Source organism: Phyllobates terribilis, unplaced genomic scaffold (genome assembly GCF_046119375.1).
Source record: "Phyllobates terribilis strain yellow unplaced genomic scaffold, ASM4611937v1 Scaffold_9__5_contigs__length_417890890, whole genome shotgun sequence".
Classification (NCBI taxonomy): domain Eukaryota; kingdom Metazoa; phylum Chordata; class Amphibia; order Anura; family Dendrobatidae; genus Phyllobates; species Phyllobates terribilis.
The window spans coordinates 335830836-335852751 of NW_027362769.1; the positions used below are offsets into that span (position 1 = coordinate 335830836).

Sequence of the window (21916 nt, forward strand, 5' to 3'; positions counted from 1 at the left end):
GTCAACACCTGTTAGGTGCCACAGGTAAGTTACAGGTGCTGTTAATTACACGAATTAGAGAAGCATCACATGATTTTTCAAAGGGTGCCAATACTTTTGTCCACCCCCTTTTTTAGGTTTGGTGTGGAATTATATCCAATTTGGCTTTAGGACAATTCTTTTTGTGTTTTTTTCATTGAAGACAAATTAAATGAAGAGAATAATACCAAAGAATTTGTGATTGCAATCATTTTCAGGAAGAAACTGAGCATTATCTGACAGAATTGCAGGGGTGCCAATACTTTTGGCCAGCACTGTACATATATATATATATATATTTATTTATTTATTTATTATTTTTTTCACCCAGAGCTTTTTAAAACATAAGGATGCAAAACCTTTGCGGGACGTCCTGGCTGCTAATCCTAATCGCTTCATTACACTCCTGCTCCCTGGAGTTACACAGACCACTGTGCGTCCGGGCTCCCCCAGTACCAGCACCAGCACCATGCGACTTGATCTGCAGTTCCAGGCTATCAAGGTAATTCTTTATAACTGATCAAAAATAGTGGTTTTCCATATAGTAGGACACTCCTTCGGCTTTTGCATTGAAAAACTTCTATTTTTTCTAGATCATCAGCATTATAGTAAAGAACGATGAGAACTGGCTGGCCAATCAGCATTCCCTGGTCAGCCACCTAAGGCGCGTCTGGGTCAGCGACACCTTTCAGGAACGCCATCGGAAGGACAACATGGTGGCCACAAATTGGAAGGAGCCGAAGCTACTTGCCTTCTGCCTCCTTAACTATTGCAAGTGGGTGTAATATGTCATGTGTCAGTCGGTGACTTTACAAGCCGCGTTCTCTGCCCTGATGTTATTTCTCCTCCTAGGCGCAATTTCGGGGACATTGAATTGATTTTCCAGCTTCTTCGCGCTTTTACCGGCCGCTTCCTGTGCAACATGACTTTCCTAAAGGAATACATGGAGGAAGAGATCCCCAAGACCTATAGTATTGCTCAGAAGAGAGCACTGTTTTTCCGATTTGTTGAGTTTAGTGATTCTAACTTTGGAGATGAACTGAAGGCCAAGGTGATTAACGCAAGGAGACCAACCTGTCTTCCTGCAGTACTACCTATAGCATGGCAGCTAAACGGTTAACACCCCTTAGATGGGGTGTAGAGGAGAAAATTGTGCATTTTCTTCAAATTTGCCAATAAGACTTGCTTTTTGGGGTAGTTCATCTTAAACAAGGTGTCCATTATCTTCTGGATAGGTGATAATTGTTACATTGGTGTGGGGGCCACACCCTAGGACCCTCATTGATTGTCAGAACTTGAGACTAGTGTCCCCAGTTCTTCCTTGGGTTTTCCCTGCCCAGAAGACTAGTGACGATGATCAGTTAAAGGGGTTGTCCACTACTCCGACAACCCCTTCTCAATTACTTTATCCCCCCATGTAAAATAAATACAGCTTGTGCTGTTGCCCGGTGGTGACACGATTCCAGCAATGTCAGGGCTGACATTATGTTACATCAGCCCTGCAGCCAAACAGCAGCCGCTAATGGGCTGCTTCACTCTCACTTTCTTCAGACGAACCTGACAACCGGAAGGGGTGGATGTTAGCTTCGTCCGAAGGAAGTGAGAGTGAAGCGGCTGCTGATTGACTGCAGGGCTTACATAGCATAAACATGTCATGCAAGCCCTGGGAGACCCGACGTTTACATTGTTGAAACTGCACCAGCACAGTAGGGTGAGTACAGTAATTTAGGAGTTGCCTGATCAATGGACGACCCCTTTAAATGATGCAGACCCACACCAGTCTAACAATGGTCACCTTCCTTAATGGATAAGTCATATCTTGTTTAGGCTGGAACACCCCTTTAATGTCACTGCTCTAAAAACTTGCCTTCACTTTCTTCAGTTTTGCCATATCTTATTGGATTTTTCTAACCATTTTTTTTTTCTAATTTCTTGTCCATTCTTTTCTCTAGGTGTTACAGCATATTCTGAACCCAGCCTTTTTATACAGTTTTGAGAAAAATGAAGGGGAGCAGCTCTTGGGGCCTCCAAATCCTGAAGGGGACAATCAAGAGAGCATCACTAGCGTGTTTATTACCAAAGTAGGTTTGTCCGATGAATCTAGTGCATGGGGAAGGGGGGTCTTGTTGGAGCTTTTTAGTGACGTCCTCCCACTTCGTCCATTTATAGGTGTTAGACCCTGAAAAACAGACGGATATGCTGGACTCGCTCAGGATTTACCTCTTGCAGTTTGCGACCCTTCTGGTTGAACACGCTCCACATCATATCCACGACAATAATAAAAACCGCAACAGCAAACTGAGACGTCTGATGACGTTTGCCTGGCCGTGCCTGCTGTCTAAAGCGTGCGTGGACCCTGCCTGCAAGTACAGCGGCCATCTGCTCCTGGCTCACATCATCTCCAAGTTCGCCATACACAAGAAGATTGTTTTACAGGTGATTATTTCTATGGTTTATCATTGGACTTCAAGCCTCGGTGGAGATTACGTGATTCCATCTCTCTTCTTGATCGGTAGGTCTTTCACAGCCTCCTAAAAGCTCATGCAATGGAAGCTCGAGCCATTGTCCGCCAAGCGATGGCGATCCTCACTCCTGCCGTGCCTGCGCGCATGGAAGATGGCCACCAAATGCTGACCCACTGGACACGCAAAATAATCGTGGAGGAAGGACACACTGTCCCACAGCTCGTCCACATCCTGCATTTAATAGTGCAGCACTTCAAGGTTTGTTCCTTGTTTTTTTTTTATATATATATATATATATATATATATATATATATATATATATATATATATATATATATATATATATATATATATATATATATATATATATATATATATATATATATATATATATAATATATATATATACAGTGCCTACAAGTAGTATTCAACTCCCTGCAGATTTAGCTGGTTAGATAAGATGCAAATAAGTTAGAGCCTTCAAACTGCAAACGAGAGTAGGTTTTATGAACAGGAGCATAAATCTTACAAACCAAAAAGTTATGTTGCTCAGTTGAATTTTACTAAATTTTAAACATAAAAGTGTGGGTCAATTATTATACAACCCCTATGTTTAATATTTTGTGGAATAACCCTTGTTTGCAATTACAGCTAATAATCGTCTTTTATAAGACCTGATCAGGCCGGCACAGGTCTGTGGAGTTATCTTGGCCCACTCCTCCATGCAGATCTTCTCCAAGTTATCTAGGTTCTTTGGGTGTCTCATGTGGACTTTATTCTTGAGCTCCTTCCTCAAGTTTTCAATTGGGTTAAGGTCAGGAGACTGACTAGGCCACTCCAACACCTTGACTTTTTCCCTATTGAACCAGGCCTTGGTTTTCTTGGCTGTGTGCTTTGGGTCGTTGTCTTGTTGGAAGATGAAATTACGACCCATCTTAAGATCCTTGATGGAGGAGCGGAGGTTCTTTGCCAAAATCTCCAGGTAGGCCGTGCTATCCATCTTCCCATGGATGTGGACCAGATGGCCAGGCCCCTTGGCAAAGAAACAGCCCCACAGCATGATGCTGCCACCACCATGCTTGACTGTAGGGATGGTATTCTTGGGGTCGTATGCAGTGCCATCCAGTCTCCAAACGTCATGTGTGTGGTTGGCACCAAAGATCTCGATCTTGGTCTCATCAGACCATAGAACCTTGAACCAGTCTGTCTCAGAGTCCTCCAAGTGATCATGAGCAAACTGTAGACAAGCCTTGACATGACGCTTTGAAAGTAAAGGTACCTTACGGGCTCGTCTGGAACGGAGACCATTGCGGTGGAGTACGTTACTTATGGTATTGACTGAAACCAATGTCCCCACTGCCATGAGATCTTCCCGGATGCTCCCAACAGTGGAGACAGGTAGGCCCAACTCCTTGGAAAGGGTTTTGTACCCCTTGCCAGCCTTGTGACCCTCCACGATCTTGTCTCTGATGGCCTTGGAATGCTCCATTGTCTTTCCCATGTTGACCATGTCTGAGTGCTGTTCACAAGTTTGGGGAGGGTCTTAAATAGTCAGAAAAGGCTGGCAAAAGAGATCTTTAATCCACACATGTGAAGCTCATTATTCTTGGTGCCTGAACTACTTCTTAATACTTTAGGGGGACCAAACAGAATTCTTGTGGTTTGAGGGGTTGAATAATAAATGACACTCTGAATTAACTTTTTACGCTTTAAAAAACAAAACAAAACAAAAACAAAATTTGCTGCAGTGCATTTCCCACTTCCAGGCTGATGTACAGTACAAATGTCACAATGCCAAGTTAATTCCGCATGTGTCAACCAGCTAAATCTGCAGGGGGTTGAATACTACTTGTAGGCACTGTATATATATATATATATATATATATATATATATATATATATATATATATATATATATATATATATATATATATATATATAAATAATACTATAAACAATTTTTCTTTTTTAATATATATATTATAAACATTTTTTCTATTTTTTTTAATATATATATTATTATATTATAAACATTTTTACTTTTTTTAATATATAGATAGAGGACTGGAGAACTTTTGCACAAAGAAATGTTGCTACTTTTTTAAAAAAAAGTTGCAATGGATGAATCGGCTGCAAATATCTGGAAAGCAAAAACCATGCTCACTATGGTGATCATTAAAAAATGAATACTAAAAAAAAAATCCTGCAGGAGAACACACACAGATAATTGACTTTAAAAAAAAATGCAAGTGAAAAACCAGCAAAAAGAGTAAAAAAAATAGATAAAAAAATTGCACTAATGAATGGTGACCTTTGCGTCTTGTTTTCAGGTGTACTATCCTGTGCGGCACAACCTGGTGCAGCACATGGTGAGCGCGATGCAGCGGCTGGGGTTCACGCCAAGTGTTACTATAGAACAGAGGAAACTGGCTGTGGACCTGGCGGAGGTGGTCATCAAGTGGGAATTGCAGAGAATAAAAGACCAGGTACAACGGTGCTGCCGTTATCTAACGCGCGGGGAGTCTTCTTTCTCGGGATGGATCTAATTAATCTTGCTCTGACGCTTCCCCCAGCCGGATTCTGACATGGATGCAAATGGTAGCGGCGACGCTGGCGGCTCCAGTGCTGGAGGAGTGAAGAGGAGTATGACGGTAGATGCCGGCCAGGAGGTGAAGCGTTTCCGAACGGCCACAGGGGGGATTAGCACGGTAAGCTTTCCTTTCTTGTATTGGTTGTTTCATCTCCAGTTGGATTCTCCTGGAATAGCGCCGGAATTCACGTCTTGATCTTTTCTCATTGCAGGTGTTCGGTCGCAGCCAGTCACTCCCAGGGGCAGATGCCGTTATTACAAAGCCTATAGAAAAGCAGCACACTGACACCGTGGTGAATTTCCTCATTAGGATAGCTTGCCAGGTAAGAAGTGGCCATATGCATTAAATGGATGACACCCGAACTCTCCCCATATGATGTGTATGGTGGTGTCCTGACTACGCTTATGGCATATGCTGGGCAAGTAAGGGTCTAGCATTTCATCATGCCCCATATTTTTTGGGGGGTTGTCAATATCAGATGAGTTGGGATTTGGCTCCCTACACCTCCCTTGATCAGATGGTAGCTGGTAGTGGACAGTCTACTGAACCAGAACATCACAGCTCATTACACCATGTAGTGGCCACTGCTGGGTACTGCAACTCTGCTCCTATTGAAGTGAATGTGGTCTGAGTTGCAGTACCTGAGAACGGCCACTACACAGAATATGGAGCTGTAGTGTTCAGCCTATATATACTATGTACTGGACCTGATCGGTGGGGGCTGCCGGGTGTTGGACCCCCACTGATCTGATATAGATAACCTATCCTAACGATAAACCATCAGTACCAATGTCTTGAATAACCTTTCTATGGATGATTAGCTGCTATAAGAGATATCTAGCAGTGGCTCATCCTCTTACCCCTCCCTTTATTAGGAGCAGTAGTTGCCGTCCAAATAGGTTTGTCATTGAACATCTATAGTGTACAGCCAGCTTAATGTCATATGTGGATGTGAAAGATATATATACACACATATATATATATATATATATATATATATATATATATATATATATATATATATATATATATATATATATAAAAAATTATGAACAGATCATACGACCCGACAACCAGGAGACAAACTCCAATCCTCCGAACGGAAGGGATGCAGGCAGCGCCATTCACTTATATTAGTCGTGGATGCTGCTGTGCAGGTCCGGGTGGTCCTGGAGGTCAGACTCGCACGATCCATCATAGTAATGCATTTCGTAGCCATCCATCTTAACATTTCTAATAGGAGAGCTCCTTGAAGTGCATTGTGTTCAGTACAAGTTTTACCCCTTTTCTCTACTAGATGACTGTCCCCTACAATCAGAACCATGCAGAGACTTGGTTATTATTAATAGTATTTTGCATGGATAGTTGATCATTTTCTCTTTCACATTTATTCTTTCTGTAGACTGAAGCCAGCACTAGGATGTGTTCGCACATCATCCTGTACCATCAGTCACGTCGTCTCCTTTACCTTGTCCATTATGTGCTATGGAGAATGTTTCTTGTCGGTGTTCTCAGTAATCTGTGATTCCTTTTGTGCAGGTTAATGACAACTCAAACACGGCCGGATCTCCTGGAGAGCTGCTATCTCGACGCTGCGTCAACCTCCTGAAGACCGCCCTGCGTGCCGACATGTGGCCCAAATCGGAGCTGAAGCTGCAATGGTTCGATAAGCTGCTAATGACTGTGGTGAGTGGCTGCCGTTTTTACTTGGGTACATCAATAAGGACACGAAGAGGCGCTTCAGCAGCATTTTGGGGGCTGATCTAAATCCCTTGCCTTTCCTCGGGGAGCCTTTATAGCAGAGATGCCAAATTCACACATACAGAGCCAAAGTGAAAAACTTGGACAAAGTCGCGGGCCAACCAGTATACAGAATAATTGACCCCACATAGTCCTCCATACAGCATAATGGGCCCCACATAGTCCATCTTACAGGATAATGGCCCCACATAGTCCTCCATACAGAATAATGGGCCCCACATAGTCCCCCATACAGAATAATGGGCCCCACATAGTCCCCCATACAGAATAATGGGCCCCACATAGTCCTCCATACAGAATAATGGGCCCCACATAGTCCTCCATACAGAATAATGGCCCCCACATAGTCCTCCATACAGAATAATGGGTCCCACATAGTCCTCCATACAGAATAATGGGTCCCACATAGTCCTCCTTACAGAATAATGGGTCCCACATAGTCCTCCATTCAGAATAATGGCCCCCACATAGTCCTCCATACAGAATAATGGGTCCCACATAGTCCTCCATACAGAATAATGGGTCCCACATAGTCCTCCATACAGAATAATGGCCCCCACATAGTCCTCCATACAGAATAATGGGTCCCACATAGTCCTCCTTACAGAATAATGGGTCCCACATAGTCCTCCATACAGAATAATGGCCCACATAGTCCTCCTTACAGAATAATGGTCCCACATAGTCCTCCATACAGTATAATGGGCCCCACATAGTCCTCCATACAGAATAATGGGTCCCACATAGTCCTCCATACAGAATAATGGGTCCCACATAGTCCTCCATACAGAATAATGGCCCCCACATAGTCCTCCATACAGAATAATGGGTCCCACATAGTCCTCCTTACAGAATAATGGGTCCCACATAGTCCTCCATACAGAATAATGGGTCCCACATAGTCCTCCATACAGAATAATGGCCCACATAGTCCTCCTTACAGAATAATGGTCCCACATAGTCCTCCATACAGTATAATGGGTCCCACATAGTCCTCCATACAGTATAATGGGCCCCACATAGTCCTCCATACAGAATAATGGGTCCCAAATAGTCCTCCATACAGAATAATGGCCCTACATAGGGGTGATGGTTGTGGTGTCCAGGCCTAAATAAAATCACCCTGAAGGCCAGATTTGGCCCACAGGTCACAGTTTGACGTCTATGCTTTATAGGCTGTGTACTTACTATTTGCCCTTACACTGCTCTCTAAGGAAAGTCCAAAAATGCAAGAAGCGACATTGCTCAACTAATCAATTCCGTCTCAAATTAATGGTGGACTCGATAATGAGTCAGTGGGTGTTCTAAGGTAATGCGGCTTTCCTTGATTTAGTGTGGATTGTGCTTTTATGACACCTCCACGGGATATCTATACTTATGTCCAAAACAGGGCCATGCCTTGCACCCTTGTGGATGGAGACGTGGCCGTGCAGGTACATCTCTGTTCACTTTTATGGGAATTCAGAAATTGGAACTCCCATAAAAGTTAATGGAGAGAGCAGTGCGTGAGAAAGCTCCAGACGACTGCGGCTCCAGATCCGGTGTTCACATCAATAAGACATTTATGGCACCTCGTGTGGATTTTGAGAAATTACAAAAAAAAAAAATTGTAAGACCCTATACAAGAAAATTGGCAGCTCCCAATAGAAATCTCATCAATTTTATTGAAAATGCGGCTAAGAACACAAGATGGCACAAACAGGGTTAAAAACCACAATAAGGTGCGGTGGTGGTGGAGTGGGATCGCAGGGCCCTCCCTCCTTCAGGAACGCGGTGGCGGCAGCAGCGGCGAGGCACAGCGGCTGGGGCCGGGACCTGTTCTGGGCTGTGAGCGGCATTAGGCGGTGAAGCAGAGTGGCCTTCGCAGCTTTCCGGTGTGCGCGGCCATCTTACTAAGGTTGCCATCTACAGGAAAATGGCCGCTCGAGCCGGCGCATGCGCAAACCGGGAGCTCTGGCAGCCATTTTCCTCTAGATCACAGCTTTAGGAAGATGGCCGCGGCCAGCGGAAACCCGCGCACACCGCTCTGCCTCACAGTCCGATGCTGTTCACAGCTCAGCGCCAGCCCCAGGCCGGCACAGGTCCCGGCCCCTGCCCTTCACAGGCACCCGGCCAGGCTAAGGGCCCCCGGCCCTGCACAGGCCCCCTGCTTTGCACAGCAGGCCCCCGGCACCAGCCAGGCTAAGGGCCCCGGCCAGGCACAGGCCCCACGGCATCTCGCCTCTTCTGCTGCAGCCCCCAGGTTCCTGAAGGAGGGAACGGAGGGCCTTGCAATTCTGCTCCACCACAACCCCTCCGCTGCTGGAGCAACGGCTTCTTGCACCCAGGGTCCGCAGCATTCCTCCATTTCCGCCGGCTTCCTGAAGGACCCTGCCTCTTGTGACCCCTGCTCCACTGCCCCTCAGGTAAGATACCGTACCTATTCAGACTATAAGATGGACCCCCCCTCTTATAGAAAAAAATTTTTCCCCCCTATTTTCCACCCCAAAATTTGCAGTGCGTCTTATGGTCCGAAAAATACGGTATATGTATTGAGATTATCGAAACTGATGGATCAAGAAACATGTTATGTAACCAACTCAAAGAAAATGTGACTAGGTACATGTAAGAACGAAGAAATGACTATAGAAGGGAAATAAAATAATACCGACCAGCTCCCTATCAGTGGCGTATACGAGATGCTGTTTTACTGGGAGAGAAAGGAGGCGACTAAGGACAGAAAATTTTACCATGATAGTTTTAATAAAGACCACATCCGTGCACTACTCCGGGGATATGGAAAATCACAGTAACGTGTCGCCATAAGAGGAGAATAAATAACACCGCATCATATAGAAAATGTCAATTTATTAGGAGAGAATGGAGGCACTTAGAGAAAAGACGATACTAAGTAAAAATAGAGTAGATGCCAAATCTGAGGTATTAGATAAATGAAGAAATCCACGTGGGGAAAATAAACCCACGCGTTTCGCCGCAATTCAGCTTCTTCAGGATTTTTCTATAAATGCACACATTCTCTCCTAATGAGTCTTTATTACAGCTTTATCATGGGAATATTTTCTGTCCTCATTCGTCACTCGTTTTCTTCCATATGTTGCTCAACCGAAATGAAGATCCTTAATCCAATATAGTTTAATCAGTTTTTATTCCACGATGCGTTTCAATGCTGAACCGATGTCTTTTTTCAAGTGTAAAAACCAACTCTACCAGTGGTGCCTTGGTACAGTTGGTTTTTACACCTGAAACACCTGTTCGGTGTCGAAACGCCTCGTGGAATAAAATCTGCTTAACCTATATTGGATAAAGGATCCTCATTTCGGCAGTGCAGCCTAATACTGTGAATCGTCCTGGTGAAATATTCTGGTGGATTTTATCCCCTAGCCACATGGCAGCAGTAGCCATCATTATTATATTTTCACTATTACTGTGGATAATCCTGCATTTGTTCTAGATGGAAATACCCCTTTAATGGGAATTTGTCACCAAGTTTATGCCACCTAATCTGAGAGAGACAGAAACCCTGATTCCAGTGATATGTCACTTACTGGGCTGCTCGCTGTAGATTTGATGAAATCTCTGTATTATCAGCAGGAGATTATCACTAGAGGACTAGTAAACCATGTAGTCTTCCATATTTATGAGATCTGTATAACCCCACCCCCACCACTGATTGGCAACTTTCTGGCTATGTACATAAAAAGCGGCCAATCAATGTTGGGGGCGGGGTTATATCGAGCTCAGCATTCTGAGAACTGCTAGATCTACAGCAGAGCACTTTTATCAAAGCTACAGCAACCAGCCAGGTGAGTGATACATCGCTGGAATTGGGGTCTCTGGCCCTAAATTATGCTGCACTGATATGGGGCAGCAAAAACCTAGTGACAGATTCCCTTTAGTATGTTATTTACTGAAAGTCTAAGATGATTTCTCTTCATTTTGGATTAATATTTTTAGATGAGGGGTCTAATATTTCCGACAAATGCTATTTATTAGGTTCTGTGCTCAATGAACTATTAGCTGGTGTGATTTCTTATATTCTTGTTATTTGTAGATGTAAGTCATTTTATGTCACAAGTGCAATCTACAACAAACCTGCCTCCAAATGTCATTTATCTAAGTTAGAAATGCTAAGCTACCCTTCACGATGCTGATTAATTAATCTCTGATACATTAATAGCCGGGTCCTGAAGCCTGAAAAACAAGCGCTGAGCTTTTATCTCAGTGGGCCATCCCGGGACCTCAGCAGATTCCTATTTAGAGATGATGTTTTGACATTTCCATCTATGCAGAGGTGCCCATACTGACACTTTCCACCCGCCTCCATCATGTACCACTCAAAGTGGCAGTCTGAGAGAGGGTGACAGGAGTGTAGATCCAAAAAGTCCTTCACTCCCCTCATCTCGCTTTAAATAGGACCTTCCACAAAATTTTTCATATTGAACTAGACACACAGATGTAACAGAATAAAAAACATTTTTTTTTTTGTTTTTAATTTTGCCTCTCCGTTGCAGAAATATTAACAATCAAAATATTTGGCACCTAATGAGTTAACTTTTCAGAGAGATTTCTCTGGGGGTGTGTCCTTCATGCGAGATGAGAGCTGAAAACTGCTAGTTAATCACACTCAGGTCTGCTATTCTCTGCAGTGAGGACAGCAGACTGCTTTCAGTGCTATTGTGGGGGCGTGTTCTTCTTTCCCCAGTGTTTTGCCTCCCTGCTTATGATTGGTCACTCAGAGGAAGAAGTGTACGCCCATAGTGAAATCTCTCTGGTAATGCCCTAATTTTTTTTAACTGTTTAGGTGCCAAATACATAGTGTCAAGTTCAACATGAAAAATTTAGTGACAGGTCCTCCTTAAATTCCTTCATACCCATTACGTGTAAACATTAAATCGTATTGGTTGCTATAGTCAAATCCATTCCCTTTTTTTTTCTAAATAAGAGGCTGGTCAAGACCGATATGATTAAATGTCATTCACAAGTTATTTTTATTTTTTCCATGATCTTCAGTCATTTTTACTGTCACATTGAGTGACAGTATGGTGATTAACACTTATCCTACAGTTTGCCGATGCAATTGCAAGTATTATTTCTCTGAAATGAAAAAATAGAGAGAAATCTATGAAGTTGTTAAAAACTGCACTGAGCTGTTTCTATAGTCACATTAGCTTCCTGTCATAACAGATTCAAGACTGCTATGTCGGATCCATTTTTACGAGTAATGGGGTCCTTCGGGGCTTTGGTACTTTTGACAGCAGGAATAGCACCGCAGATGAATAAGAAGAGCCCCTGATGGAAAGAGCCGGACATAGATGTGCCCTGAGCTCTGGTGATATCTGTTCCAGGGAATGCTGTATGGCGGCATTATCGGCCTTACTCTTGGGGGTATACTCGTGGGACATTTTATGGTCTACCTTTGTTCCACTTGCCCCTAATACCCACTAGACTTTCTGGATTATTAAAAAGAAGTGTCCAGCGAATTATTATTTATTTTTTTTGACTGCTCTAAAATAATAAAAAATAAATTAAAGGATTGTCCTTTCTTAAAGTGGTATTTCCATCTTCAAGATCCTATCCCAGTATGTAGTAGGTGTAATAATATTAGCAAATACCTCCAATTAGAAATGTAGTATAGTTCTTCTGATTCACTGTGTTGCTTACCTCATGTGCAGGGCATTACAGTAGCTTAGGTCTCCATGATTATGACCACTAACTACTAACTGTCACTGTAATTCTTCTGATTTGCTTTGTTGCTTACCATGTACAGGGCATTGCTGTTGCTTAGGTATCCATGGTTCTGACCACTAACAACTAACTCACTATATGAGTAGTCGTAACCATGGATACCTAAGCTACTGCAATGCCCTGCACATGGGGTAAGTGACATAAGGAATCATAAGAACTATACTACATTTCTAACTGAAAGTTTTTGTTATTACTAAATATTATTATTTTTATTATTAATATTATGTATTGGATGTTGGAAATGGGAATACCCCTTTAAGCTACAAGTCTGCAGTCATTCTAAGTGACTGCAGACTTGTGATTTTTCACATCGCACACGCTGCACGCTTTGAGGATTCGCCAGTCTAGGGGGCTGCGGGCGCGTGATTGCAAGTATGTGATTTGCATACATGTGGTCACATGCCGACTAAACGTGCGCAGCCTTGCTCAGTGCAAATGTGTTGAGCGAGCCCGTGCACGTCTAGTCGGAATGTAGCCGGAAGTATGCAAATAACATACGTGCTGTGACGCACCCGCTGCTCCCAGCATCGGAGAATTTTGTGCGCTCGATATTAGGATTCACAAGTCTGCAGTCACATAAATTGATTGCGGGGCGCTGATGGGTTGCTATGACAACCGGGGGTCTGCTGATAAACCCCGTGCCTGTAATTATGACCCTCGTGTGAAAGCCAACCGTGGCCGGCGTTCATAGGAGATCATGATTTCTGCTATACATAGCAGTGCTGATCCACTGCTATTCATAGCACAAGTGATCAGATGATCGCAGCTTTAAGTCCCCTAAGGGGGACTATTAAATTCAGTAAGAAGTAGAAGGGAAAAAAAAAATCTTTTAAAAATATGAAAAAAATAATAAAAATAAAAGTTCAAATCACCCCCTTTTGTCCCATTAAAAATAAAACAATTGAAAAAAATACACATATTTGGTATCGCTTAGTTTAGGAATGTCTGATCTATCAAAATATAAAATAAATTCATCCGATCGGTATATGGCGTAACCAGAAAAAAATCAAAATGCTAGAATTACTTTTTTTTTTGGTCACTGCAACATTGCAATAAGAAGTGATGAAAACATCGTATGCACCCCCCAATGAGATCAGTAAAATGTCTGCTCTGCTCGGCTGGTCCAGATTCATAGACTTTCCATTGAGCTTGCACACAACCTGTCTTTCTGCCACTTAGTTTGAGCAATTGGAAGGAGTCTCAGGACCCCAGAACCTTATTCTTAACTATTAGAACAATGTTAAGAAGTTTATTTACCCCTTATATGCTGGATTATAGGAATTTCGCTGTTTATTAGTTTTACCTGCTTTATTTCTGCTATATAGAAGTTGGATATGATTTTCCATGTGGTACCTATAATTCTTGTTTTATTTACCTCTTTGCAGGAACAACCCGCCCAAGCCAACTTTGCGAACATCTGTACCGGCCTGGAGGTCCTGAGCTTCCTCCTCACTGTGCTCCAGAACCCGGCAATTCTCAGCAGCTTCAAACCCCTCCAGAGAGGAATCTCCGCCTGCATGACCTGCGGAAACACCAAAGTCCTCCGAGCCATCCATACTCTGCTCTCCCGATTGATGAGCGTCTTCCCCACGGAGCCCAGTAAGTTATAAGATGATCACACTTAACGCAAAAAAAATAAATATATATAATATTTATTAATAGTAATACAATGATTGAAGGGGTATTTCCATCTCCAAGATCCTATTTCATTATGTAGTAGGTGTAGTAATAGTAATAATATTAGCTAATACCTCCAAATAGAAATTTAGTATAGTTCTTCTGATTCGCTATGTCGCTTACCCCATGTACAGGGCATTGCAGTAGCTTAGATATCCATGGTTACGACCACTATCAGCTAACTGTTACTATATGAGTGGTCGTAACCATGGATACCTAAGCTACTGCAATGCCCTGCACATGGGGTAAGCGGCATAGCGAATCAGAAGAACTTTACTACATTTCTAATTGGATGTATTTGCTAGTATTATTATTATTACACCTACTACATATTGGGATAGGATCTTGGAAATGGGAATACCCCTTTAACTCAGACAGTCGCTCATTGTCTGTCCTGATTCGGATGATTTTCGGTGCCCTTTTCAGGAACATTAACGTCCTCCTTTGCTCTCTAGCTTATCGGAGATTTCACTGACCCTGGACGTTCTTGGTATCCAAACATCAGGATCATGGTGAATCCCACTAATCCACATATGTTATTCAAGGTTAACTCCACGTTCGTTAAAATGAGAGTAAATCACTCCAGGTCATCACTCAATCCGATCATTAGAAATATACATTATCCTTAATTACGTCTGCGTGAAACACCATTTTTCTATTTTGGCTCTAGGATTTTTACAAATGAAGCTTACTGCTGGGACGGGGGCAGAGATTTATAGGTTCCTGAATACACTACTAAGTTCTGGCATAACAGATAAAAACTGAGTGGATACCATGACTGCATCTCATAGTAGTTGGGGTGGCGCCCTCCCCCTCTTACCGGCAGCAGTTGGGGTGGCGCCTTCCCCCTCTTACCGGCAGCAGTTGGGGTGGCGCCCTCCCCCTCTTACCGGCAGCAGTTGGGGTGGCGCCCTCCCCCTCTTACCGGCGGCAGTTGGGGTGGCGCCCTCCCGCTCTTACCGGCGGCAGTTGGGGTGGCGCCTTCCCGCTCTTACCGGCGGCAGTTGGGGTGGCGCCCTCCCCCTCTTACCGGCGGCAGTTGGGGTGGCGCCCTCCCCCTCTTACCGGCGGCAGTTGGGGTGGCGCCCCCCCCCTCTTACCGGCGGCAGTTGGGGTGGCGCCCTCCCCCTCTTACCGGCGGCAGTTGGGGTGGTGCCCCCCCCTCTTACCGGCGGCAGTTGGGGTGGTGCCCCCCCCCTCTAACCAGCGGCAGTTGGGGTGGCGCCCCCCCCCTCTTACCGGCGGCAGTTGGGGTGGCGCCCTCCCCCTCTAACCGGTGGCAGTTGGGGTGGCGCCCCCCCCCCTCTTACCGGCGGCAGTTGGGGTGGCGCCCTCCCCCTCTCACCGGCGGCAGTTGGGGTGGCGCCCTCCCCCTCTCACCGGCGGCAGTTGGGGTGGCGCCCTCCCCCTCTCACCGGCGGCAGTTGGGGTGGCGCCCTCCCCCTCTCACCGGCGGCAGTTGGGGTGGCTCCCTCCCCCTCTTACCGGCGGCAGTTGGGGTGGCGCCCTCCCCCCTCTTACCGCCAGCAGTTGGGGTGGCGCCCTCCCCCCCTCTTACCGGCGGCAGTTGGGGTGGCGCCCTCCCCCTTTCACCGGCGGCAGTTGGGGTGGCGCCCTCCCCCCTCTTACCGGCTGCAGCCGAATCCAAAAAATGTTCCTCTGCTCCCTGTAATTCAGTGAACCCTGCGATACTAATCCTCTGTGATTTCTCTCCTAGGTACCTCCAGTGTTGCTTCCAAGTACGAGGAGCTGGAGTGCTTGTACGCTGCTGTGGGCAAAGTCATTTATGAAGGTCTAACTAATTACGAAAAAGCTACGAACGCAAACCCATCTCAGCTCTTTGGTAAGTGCTGGATGCCGCGCCGGACTCGCTGTGACTGCCTTTGAAACTTGTCTGTAGGGCTGAATCTCTGAAGATGCACCCACGGACTCAGGTCAATTATGTCACAGCTTGATTTATCCAGTGCTGTAAATATTCTTAAGACGTCCTGTGTAAGACTGATGGCTTTCATAGTCATTAGTACCAGAAGTTTTCCCATTCTCTGTATGAATAATACATAAACACACATTTGCACTATTTCGAGGGACACCTTTAGTTTAGAATTTTAGTGAGTAGATTTTTAGATGATAGAAAAATATACTTAAAAAAAAAAAGTCTTCTGCATTGGTTACATTCCCTGTCTCGTCCCCTGGTGGTTACTTGAACAGGGGTTATATTTTTTCCCCAGAACAATACCTTTCTGTCTGCTTGCCGCTGTGAATTGCTTCTGTCAGTAAATCAGGTATAATAGCGCAAAAGAACCTAGGCTGTGCAAAATGTAAATGCGAGCCGTCCCTCACTGTCCTCCCCTGTGATCTCCGCAGACAGGTGTAATTTTACTTAAAGAATTGCCTGCTTGTCAGGTGTCATTGTGCATTGTGCAAAACACTTAGAAAGACTGTGGGTTAATTTAATCAGTTGCTTGCAAAGTGCTTCAAGGTCAAAAGCTAAGAAATGTGCTGTGTACCGACAACGGAGGTGTAATCTACTTATGTTTAGCAGACACCTGCCACTTTTTGCTTTCTTCTTCCTTGTCGGTTTAGTTACTAATAATGGATTGATAAAACTTGGGAGTATAGGTATCGGCGTTGGCGGCTTCTATCCATCTCCCTCACATCTACTCTCCCCATTTTATGAAAACTTCAGGCTGTTGTGCAGTACTATGATGTTAAAGGGGTGTTCTCAAGTTGGGAAGTTATCCTTTATCCATGGGATAGGCAAATAACACCTGATCGCTGGGGTCCTACTGGGACCTTCACAGATTCCAGGGTTCTGAGGCCCCTCATGTGCATGGGAGCGGTGGTCAATCATGTTATCTGTCACTCCATTCATTCTTAATGGGAGCACCGGAGGTGACTGCACTCACCACTACCATAAGAATGAATGGAGCATAGGTGTGCACAATCAACCACTGCTGTGTTCACCGTCCGCATAGGGGATAACTTTCAGACTTTAAGATTATCCCTTTAATTGAGCTATCCTTATGAGAGGTCATAAATATCAAATGGGTCATGGTCAGACACACTACCCCCCACCAGTTATCTGTTTCCTGATGCCACTTCGTGCATCCGCCATGGTGCGCTGCGTGCATCCGCCATGGTGCGCTGCATGCATCCACCATGGTGCGCTGCGTGCATCCGCCATTTACCATGGTGCGCTGCGTGCATCCGCCATGGTGCGCCGCATGCATCCGCCATTTACCATGGTGCGCCGCGTGCATTCGCCATGGTGCGGCGCGTGCATTCGCCATGGTGCGCCGCTTGCATCCGCCATTTACCATGGTGCTCCGCGTGCATCCGCCTTGGTGCGCCGCGTGCATCCGCCATTTACCATGGTGCGCCGCGTGCATCCGCCATTTACCATGGTGTGCCGCGTGCATTCACCATGGTGCGCCGCTTGCATCCGCCATTTACCATGGTTTGCCGCGTGCATCCGCCTTGGTGCGCCACGTGCATCCGCCATGGTGTGCTGCGTGCATCCGCCATTTACCATGGTGCGGTGCGTGCATCCCCCATGGTGCACCACGTGCATCCGCCATTTACCATGGTGCACCGTGTGCGGGATCCGCCTTGGTGCGCCACGTGCATCCGCCATGGTGTGCTGCGTGCATCCGCCATTTACCATGGTGCGGCGCGTGCATCCCCTATGGTGCACCACGTGCATCCGCCATTTACCATGGTGCACCGTGTGCGGGATCCGCCTTGGTGCGCCACGTGCATCCGCCATGGTGTGCTGCGTGCATCCGCCATTTACCATGGTGCGCTGTGTGCAAACCGATATTCCAAAATAGTTTATTAATAATAACATACACAAGAAATTCAATAAAATCATAAAAACAGAGGACAGCGGGAGATGCCTGAGAAGAGTATAATCATTAGATATATAGTAAATGCATATAAAATAAGAAGGGTTCCTGTTGAACAATCCAGGCCTTTCAGGATTTTGGGATAGTGCTCTATAAATGACGTTCTGGAAACCCGCTTCTTGGCTTTGTTGGAAGTTTCCAGTTTCCCAGAAGTTTTGAAAACTTTTGATGCAGCTGAGCTCATTTTTGCAGGTAGTTTATTTGGCACAGCTTGTAGGGAGGGATTGTTGGGCACTTACATATAGATAAGAATTGTTTTTTGGCTACATAAAGTGGCCAGTAGTGTACTACATGGCAGCCGCTCACTCGTGTCTGCTCTGCTCAGGTACCCTGATGATCCTGAAGTCGGCCTGCAGTAACAACCCCAGCTACATAGACAGACTCATATCCGTCTTCATGCGCTCCCTCCAGAAGATGGTGAGAGAGCATCTGAACCCACAGGCTGCCGCAGGGACCCCCGACGCCAACACAGGTACTTACTCCTGCAGGAAACGAGATGTATGGCGCCATCATGCAGCCGTCAGGAGTCCCAGCTCTGTCGCCATACGTGATGGCTGCCATTATTGCATGCCAGGAATCGGGGTCGGGCGTCTGACATAGTCTTTTGCTCTCCAGCAGGTACCAGTGAGCTGGTAATGCTGAGTTTGGACCTGGTGAAGACGCGCCTGGCCGTCATGAGCATGGAAATGAGGAAAAACTTCATACAGAACATTCTCACTTCTCTCATTGAAAAATCCGCCGACGCCAAGATCCTCCGGGCGGTGGTCAAAATAGTGGAGGAGTGGCTGAAAAATAACACGCCCATGGCGGCAAATCAGGTGGGTGACATTGCACCGTTATCATTGATCTGTAGCTCCCCAGCCGTTGAGGCACCACAATTCCCAGCATGCCTTAACAGCCTCAGCATTGTACGTTTTTTGCTCGTCAGCTCGCGGTGACTTGCCGTGTCTGCCAAGGTGTTTTTTTTCCCTGCAATTTCACAAAGAGGTGACTTTGTGGCAAAGATCTTCAGTTTTCCGAATCTCGAGCGGCTCAGGTTGCCATGGTAACCTGCTGCGACTGCCTTGGGCTCTGTGCAAGCTCTTCAGCATCTCCCCACCATGCTCCTCATGTCTCTGACAACAGGCAGCGGTAACACGGGGAGCAGATCACCGAAGAGGGCGCCACCGAAGTAACCTGTGCTTGATGATACAAATAATAATGGCAGCTACTTTTTAGATTCTCCCAGCTTAAAGGGATCACTAATCCTAAAGATGAGGGTTACTTTAAAGAAGACTTTTGTATCAGCATTTCTGCATAATCTTAAATTCAGGGGTCAGTCTCCTGATGATCAGTCCCATCTCCTGCGGCTGGCTGGGTGAAGCCCCCCGCCCTCTACTGCACATGGGTCAGTGGGGAGAGGCTCCTGCTGCAGTCAGTTGTCTTACAGCTACACACAGGATCGGGGGTGGACGTGGCGGAGCTCCCGAGACGCACACAAACAAGATTACTTTTATATATTACTCAGTTTCACTTGTAATGTGAGATAGTATGGGATCAAAGAAAAGGAGATTTAGGGCTGAGATTTCATCACTTCTGGTTTATTTAAAGCGGATCACACACATGAAATCTGGGGGCCGCGTATTCATTGGGCCCACGGCGATCTCTCCTGACTCCCCATACACATGAAATCTCGTCTCGGCTGAGCATTCATGTGTCTTTAAAGTAGATAGAGGAGAAAGTCACTGCCACACTCCTTTGGCAGTGGCTTGTCTCTCCTGAAATTTCAGGGTCCTTCTCTCCCATGACATAATCTGCCAAAGAGAGTCAGGAGGCCCCCATACATATTAGATGGTCGGCCAGTCCTAGCGGGTTCAGCTGACTTTCATCAAATGTAAATGGGCGCCTTAAAAAGGAAAAGATGTGAGATGCTCTGCAGGACAGGAGGGCAATATGTGAGATGCTCTGCAGGACAGGAGGGTTATATGACAGATGCTCTGCAGGACAGGGTTGTATTTGAGACGCTCTGCAGGACAGAAGAGGGTTATATGAGAGATGCTCTGCAGGACAGGAGGGTTATATGAGACGCTCTGCAGGACAGAAGAGGGTTATATGAGAGACTCTGCAGGACAGAAGAGGATTATGTGAGATACTCTGCAGGACAGGAGGGTTATATGTGAGATGCTCTGCAGGGCAGGGTTATATTAGAGACTCTCTGCAGGACAGAAGAGGGTTATATGTGAGATGCTCTGCAGGACAAAAGAGGGTTATATGTAAGATGCTCTGCAGGACAGAAGAGGGTTATATGTGAAATGCTCTGCAGGACAGAAGAGGGTTATATGTGAATTGCTCTGCAGGACAGAAAGGCTATATGTGAAATGCTGTGCAGGACAGAAGAGGGTTATATGTGAAATGCTCTGCAGGGCAGAAGAGGGTTATATGTGAGATGCTCTACAGGACAAGAGGGTTATATGTGACATGCTCTGCAGGACAGAAGAGGGTTATATGTGAGATGCTCTACAGGACAAGAGGGTTATATGTGACATGCTCTGCAGGACAGGAGGGTTATATGTGACATGCTCTGCAGGACAGAAGAGGGTTATATGTGAGATGCTCTGCAGGACAGGAGAGTTATATGTGAGATGCTCTGCAGGACAGGAGGGTTATATGTGACATGCTCTGCAGGACAGGAGAGTTATATGTGACATGCTCTGCAGGACAGGAGGGTTATATGTGACATGCTCTGCAGGACAGGAGGGTTATATGTGACATGCTCTGCAGGACAGGAGGGTTATATGTGACATGCTCTGCAGGACAGGAGAGTTATATGTGACATGCTCTGCAGGACAGGAGGGTTATATGTGACATGCTCTGCAGGACAGGAGAGTTATATGTGACATGCTCTGCAGGACAGGAGGGTTATATGTGACATGCTCTGCAGGACAGGAGAGTTATATGTGACATGCTCTGCAGGACAGGAGGGTTATATGTGACATGCTCTGCAGGACAGAAGAGGGTTATATGTGAGATGCTCTACAGGACAAGAGGGTTATATGTGAGATGCTCTGCAGGACAGGAGGGCTATATGTGACATGCTCTGCAGGACAGAAGAGGGTTATATGTGAGATGCTCTGCAGGACAGAAGAGTTATATGTGAGATGCTCTGCAGGACAGGAGGGTTATATGTGACATGCTCTGCAGGACAGGAGAGTTATATGTGAGATGCTCTGCAGGACAGGAGGGTTATATGTGACATGCTCTGCAGGACAGGAGAGTTATATGTGACATGCTCTGCAGGACAGGAGAGTTATATGTGACATGCTCTGCAGGACAGGAGAGTTATATGTGACATGCTCTGCAGGACAGGAGAGTTATATGTGAAATGCTCTACAGGACAGGAGAGGGTTATATGTGAGATGCTCTGCAGGACAGGAGGGCTTTATGTGACATGCTGTGCAGGACAGGAGGGCTTTATGTGACATGCTGTGCAGGACAGGAGAGTTATATGTGAGATGCTCTGCAGGACAGAAGGGCTATATGTGACATGCTGTGCAGGACAGGAGAGTTATATGTGAGATGCTCTGCAGGACAGGAGGGCTATATGTGACATGCTCTGCAGGACAGGAGGGTTATATGTGAGATGCTCTGCAGGACAGGAGAGTTATATGTGAGATGCTCTGCAGGACAGGAGAGTTATATGTGAGATGCTCTGCAGGACAGGAGAGTTATATGTGAGATGCTCTGCAGGACAGGAGGGTTATATGTGAGATGCTCT

At 45.7% G+C, this 21916-nt stretch overlaps 1 protein-coding gene across 3 annotated transcripts in view; it reads left to right on the forward strand.

The window, feature by feature from the left end:
• TRRAP (transformation/transcription domain associated protein) overlaps positions 1-21916 on the forward strand; it is a 141165-nt gene that overhangs the window by 50324 nt on the left and 68925 nt on the right. For all 3 annotated transcript variants that reach the window (XM_073648014.1, XM_073648015.1, XM_073648016.1), the window contains 14 exons: positions 350-520; positions 612-793; positions 871-1069; positions 1971-2099; positions 2188-2454; positions 2535-2741; positions 4814-4969; positions 5057-5191; positions 5286-5396; positions 6614-6760; positions 13966-14179; positions 15975-16100; positions 18488-18634; positions 18778-18980. In XM_073648014.1, the coding sequence (XP_073504115.1) occupies positions 350-520; positions 612-793; positions 871-1069; positions 1971-2099; positions 2188-2454; positions 2535-2741; positions 4814-4969; positions 5057-5191; positions 5286-5396; positions 6614-6760; positions 13966-14179; positions 15975-16100; positions 18488-18634; positions 18778-18980 (2394 nt within the window). The remainder of the gene's footprint in view (positions 1-349; positions 521-611; positions 794-870; positions 1070-1970; positions 2100-2187; positions 2455-2534; positions 2742-4813; positions 4970-5056; positions 5192-5285; positions 5397-6613; positions 6761-13965; positions 14180-15974; positions 16101-18487; positions 18635-18777; positions 18981-21916) is intronic.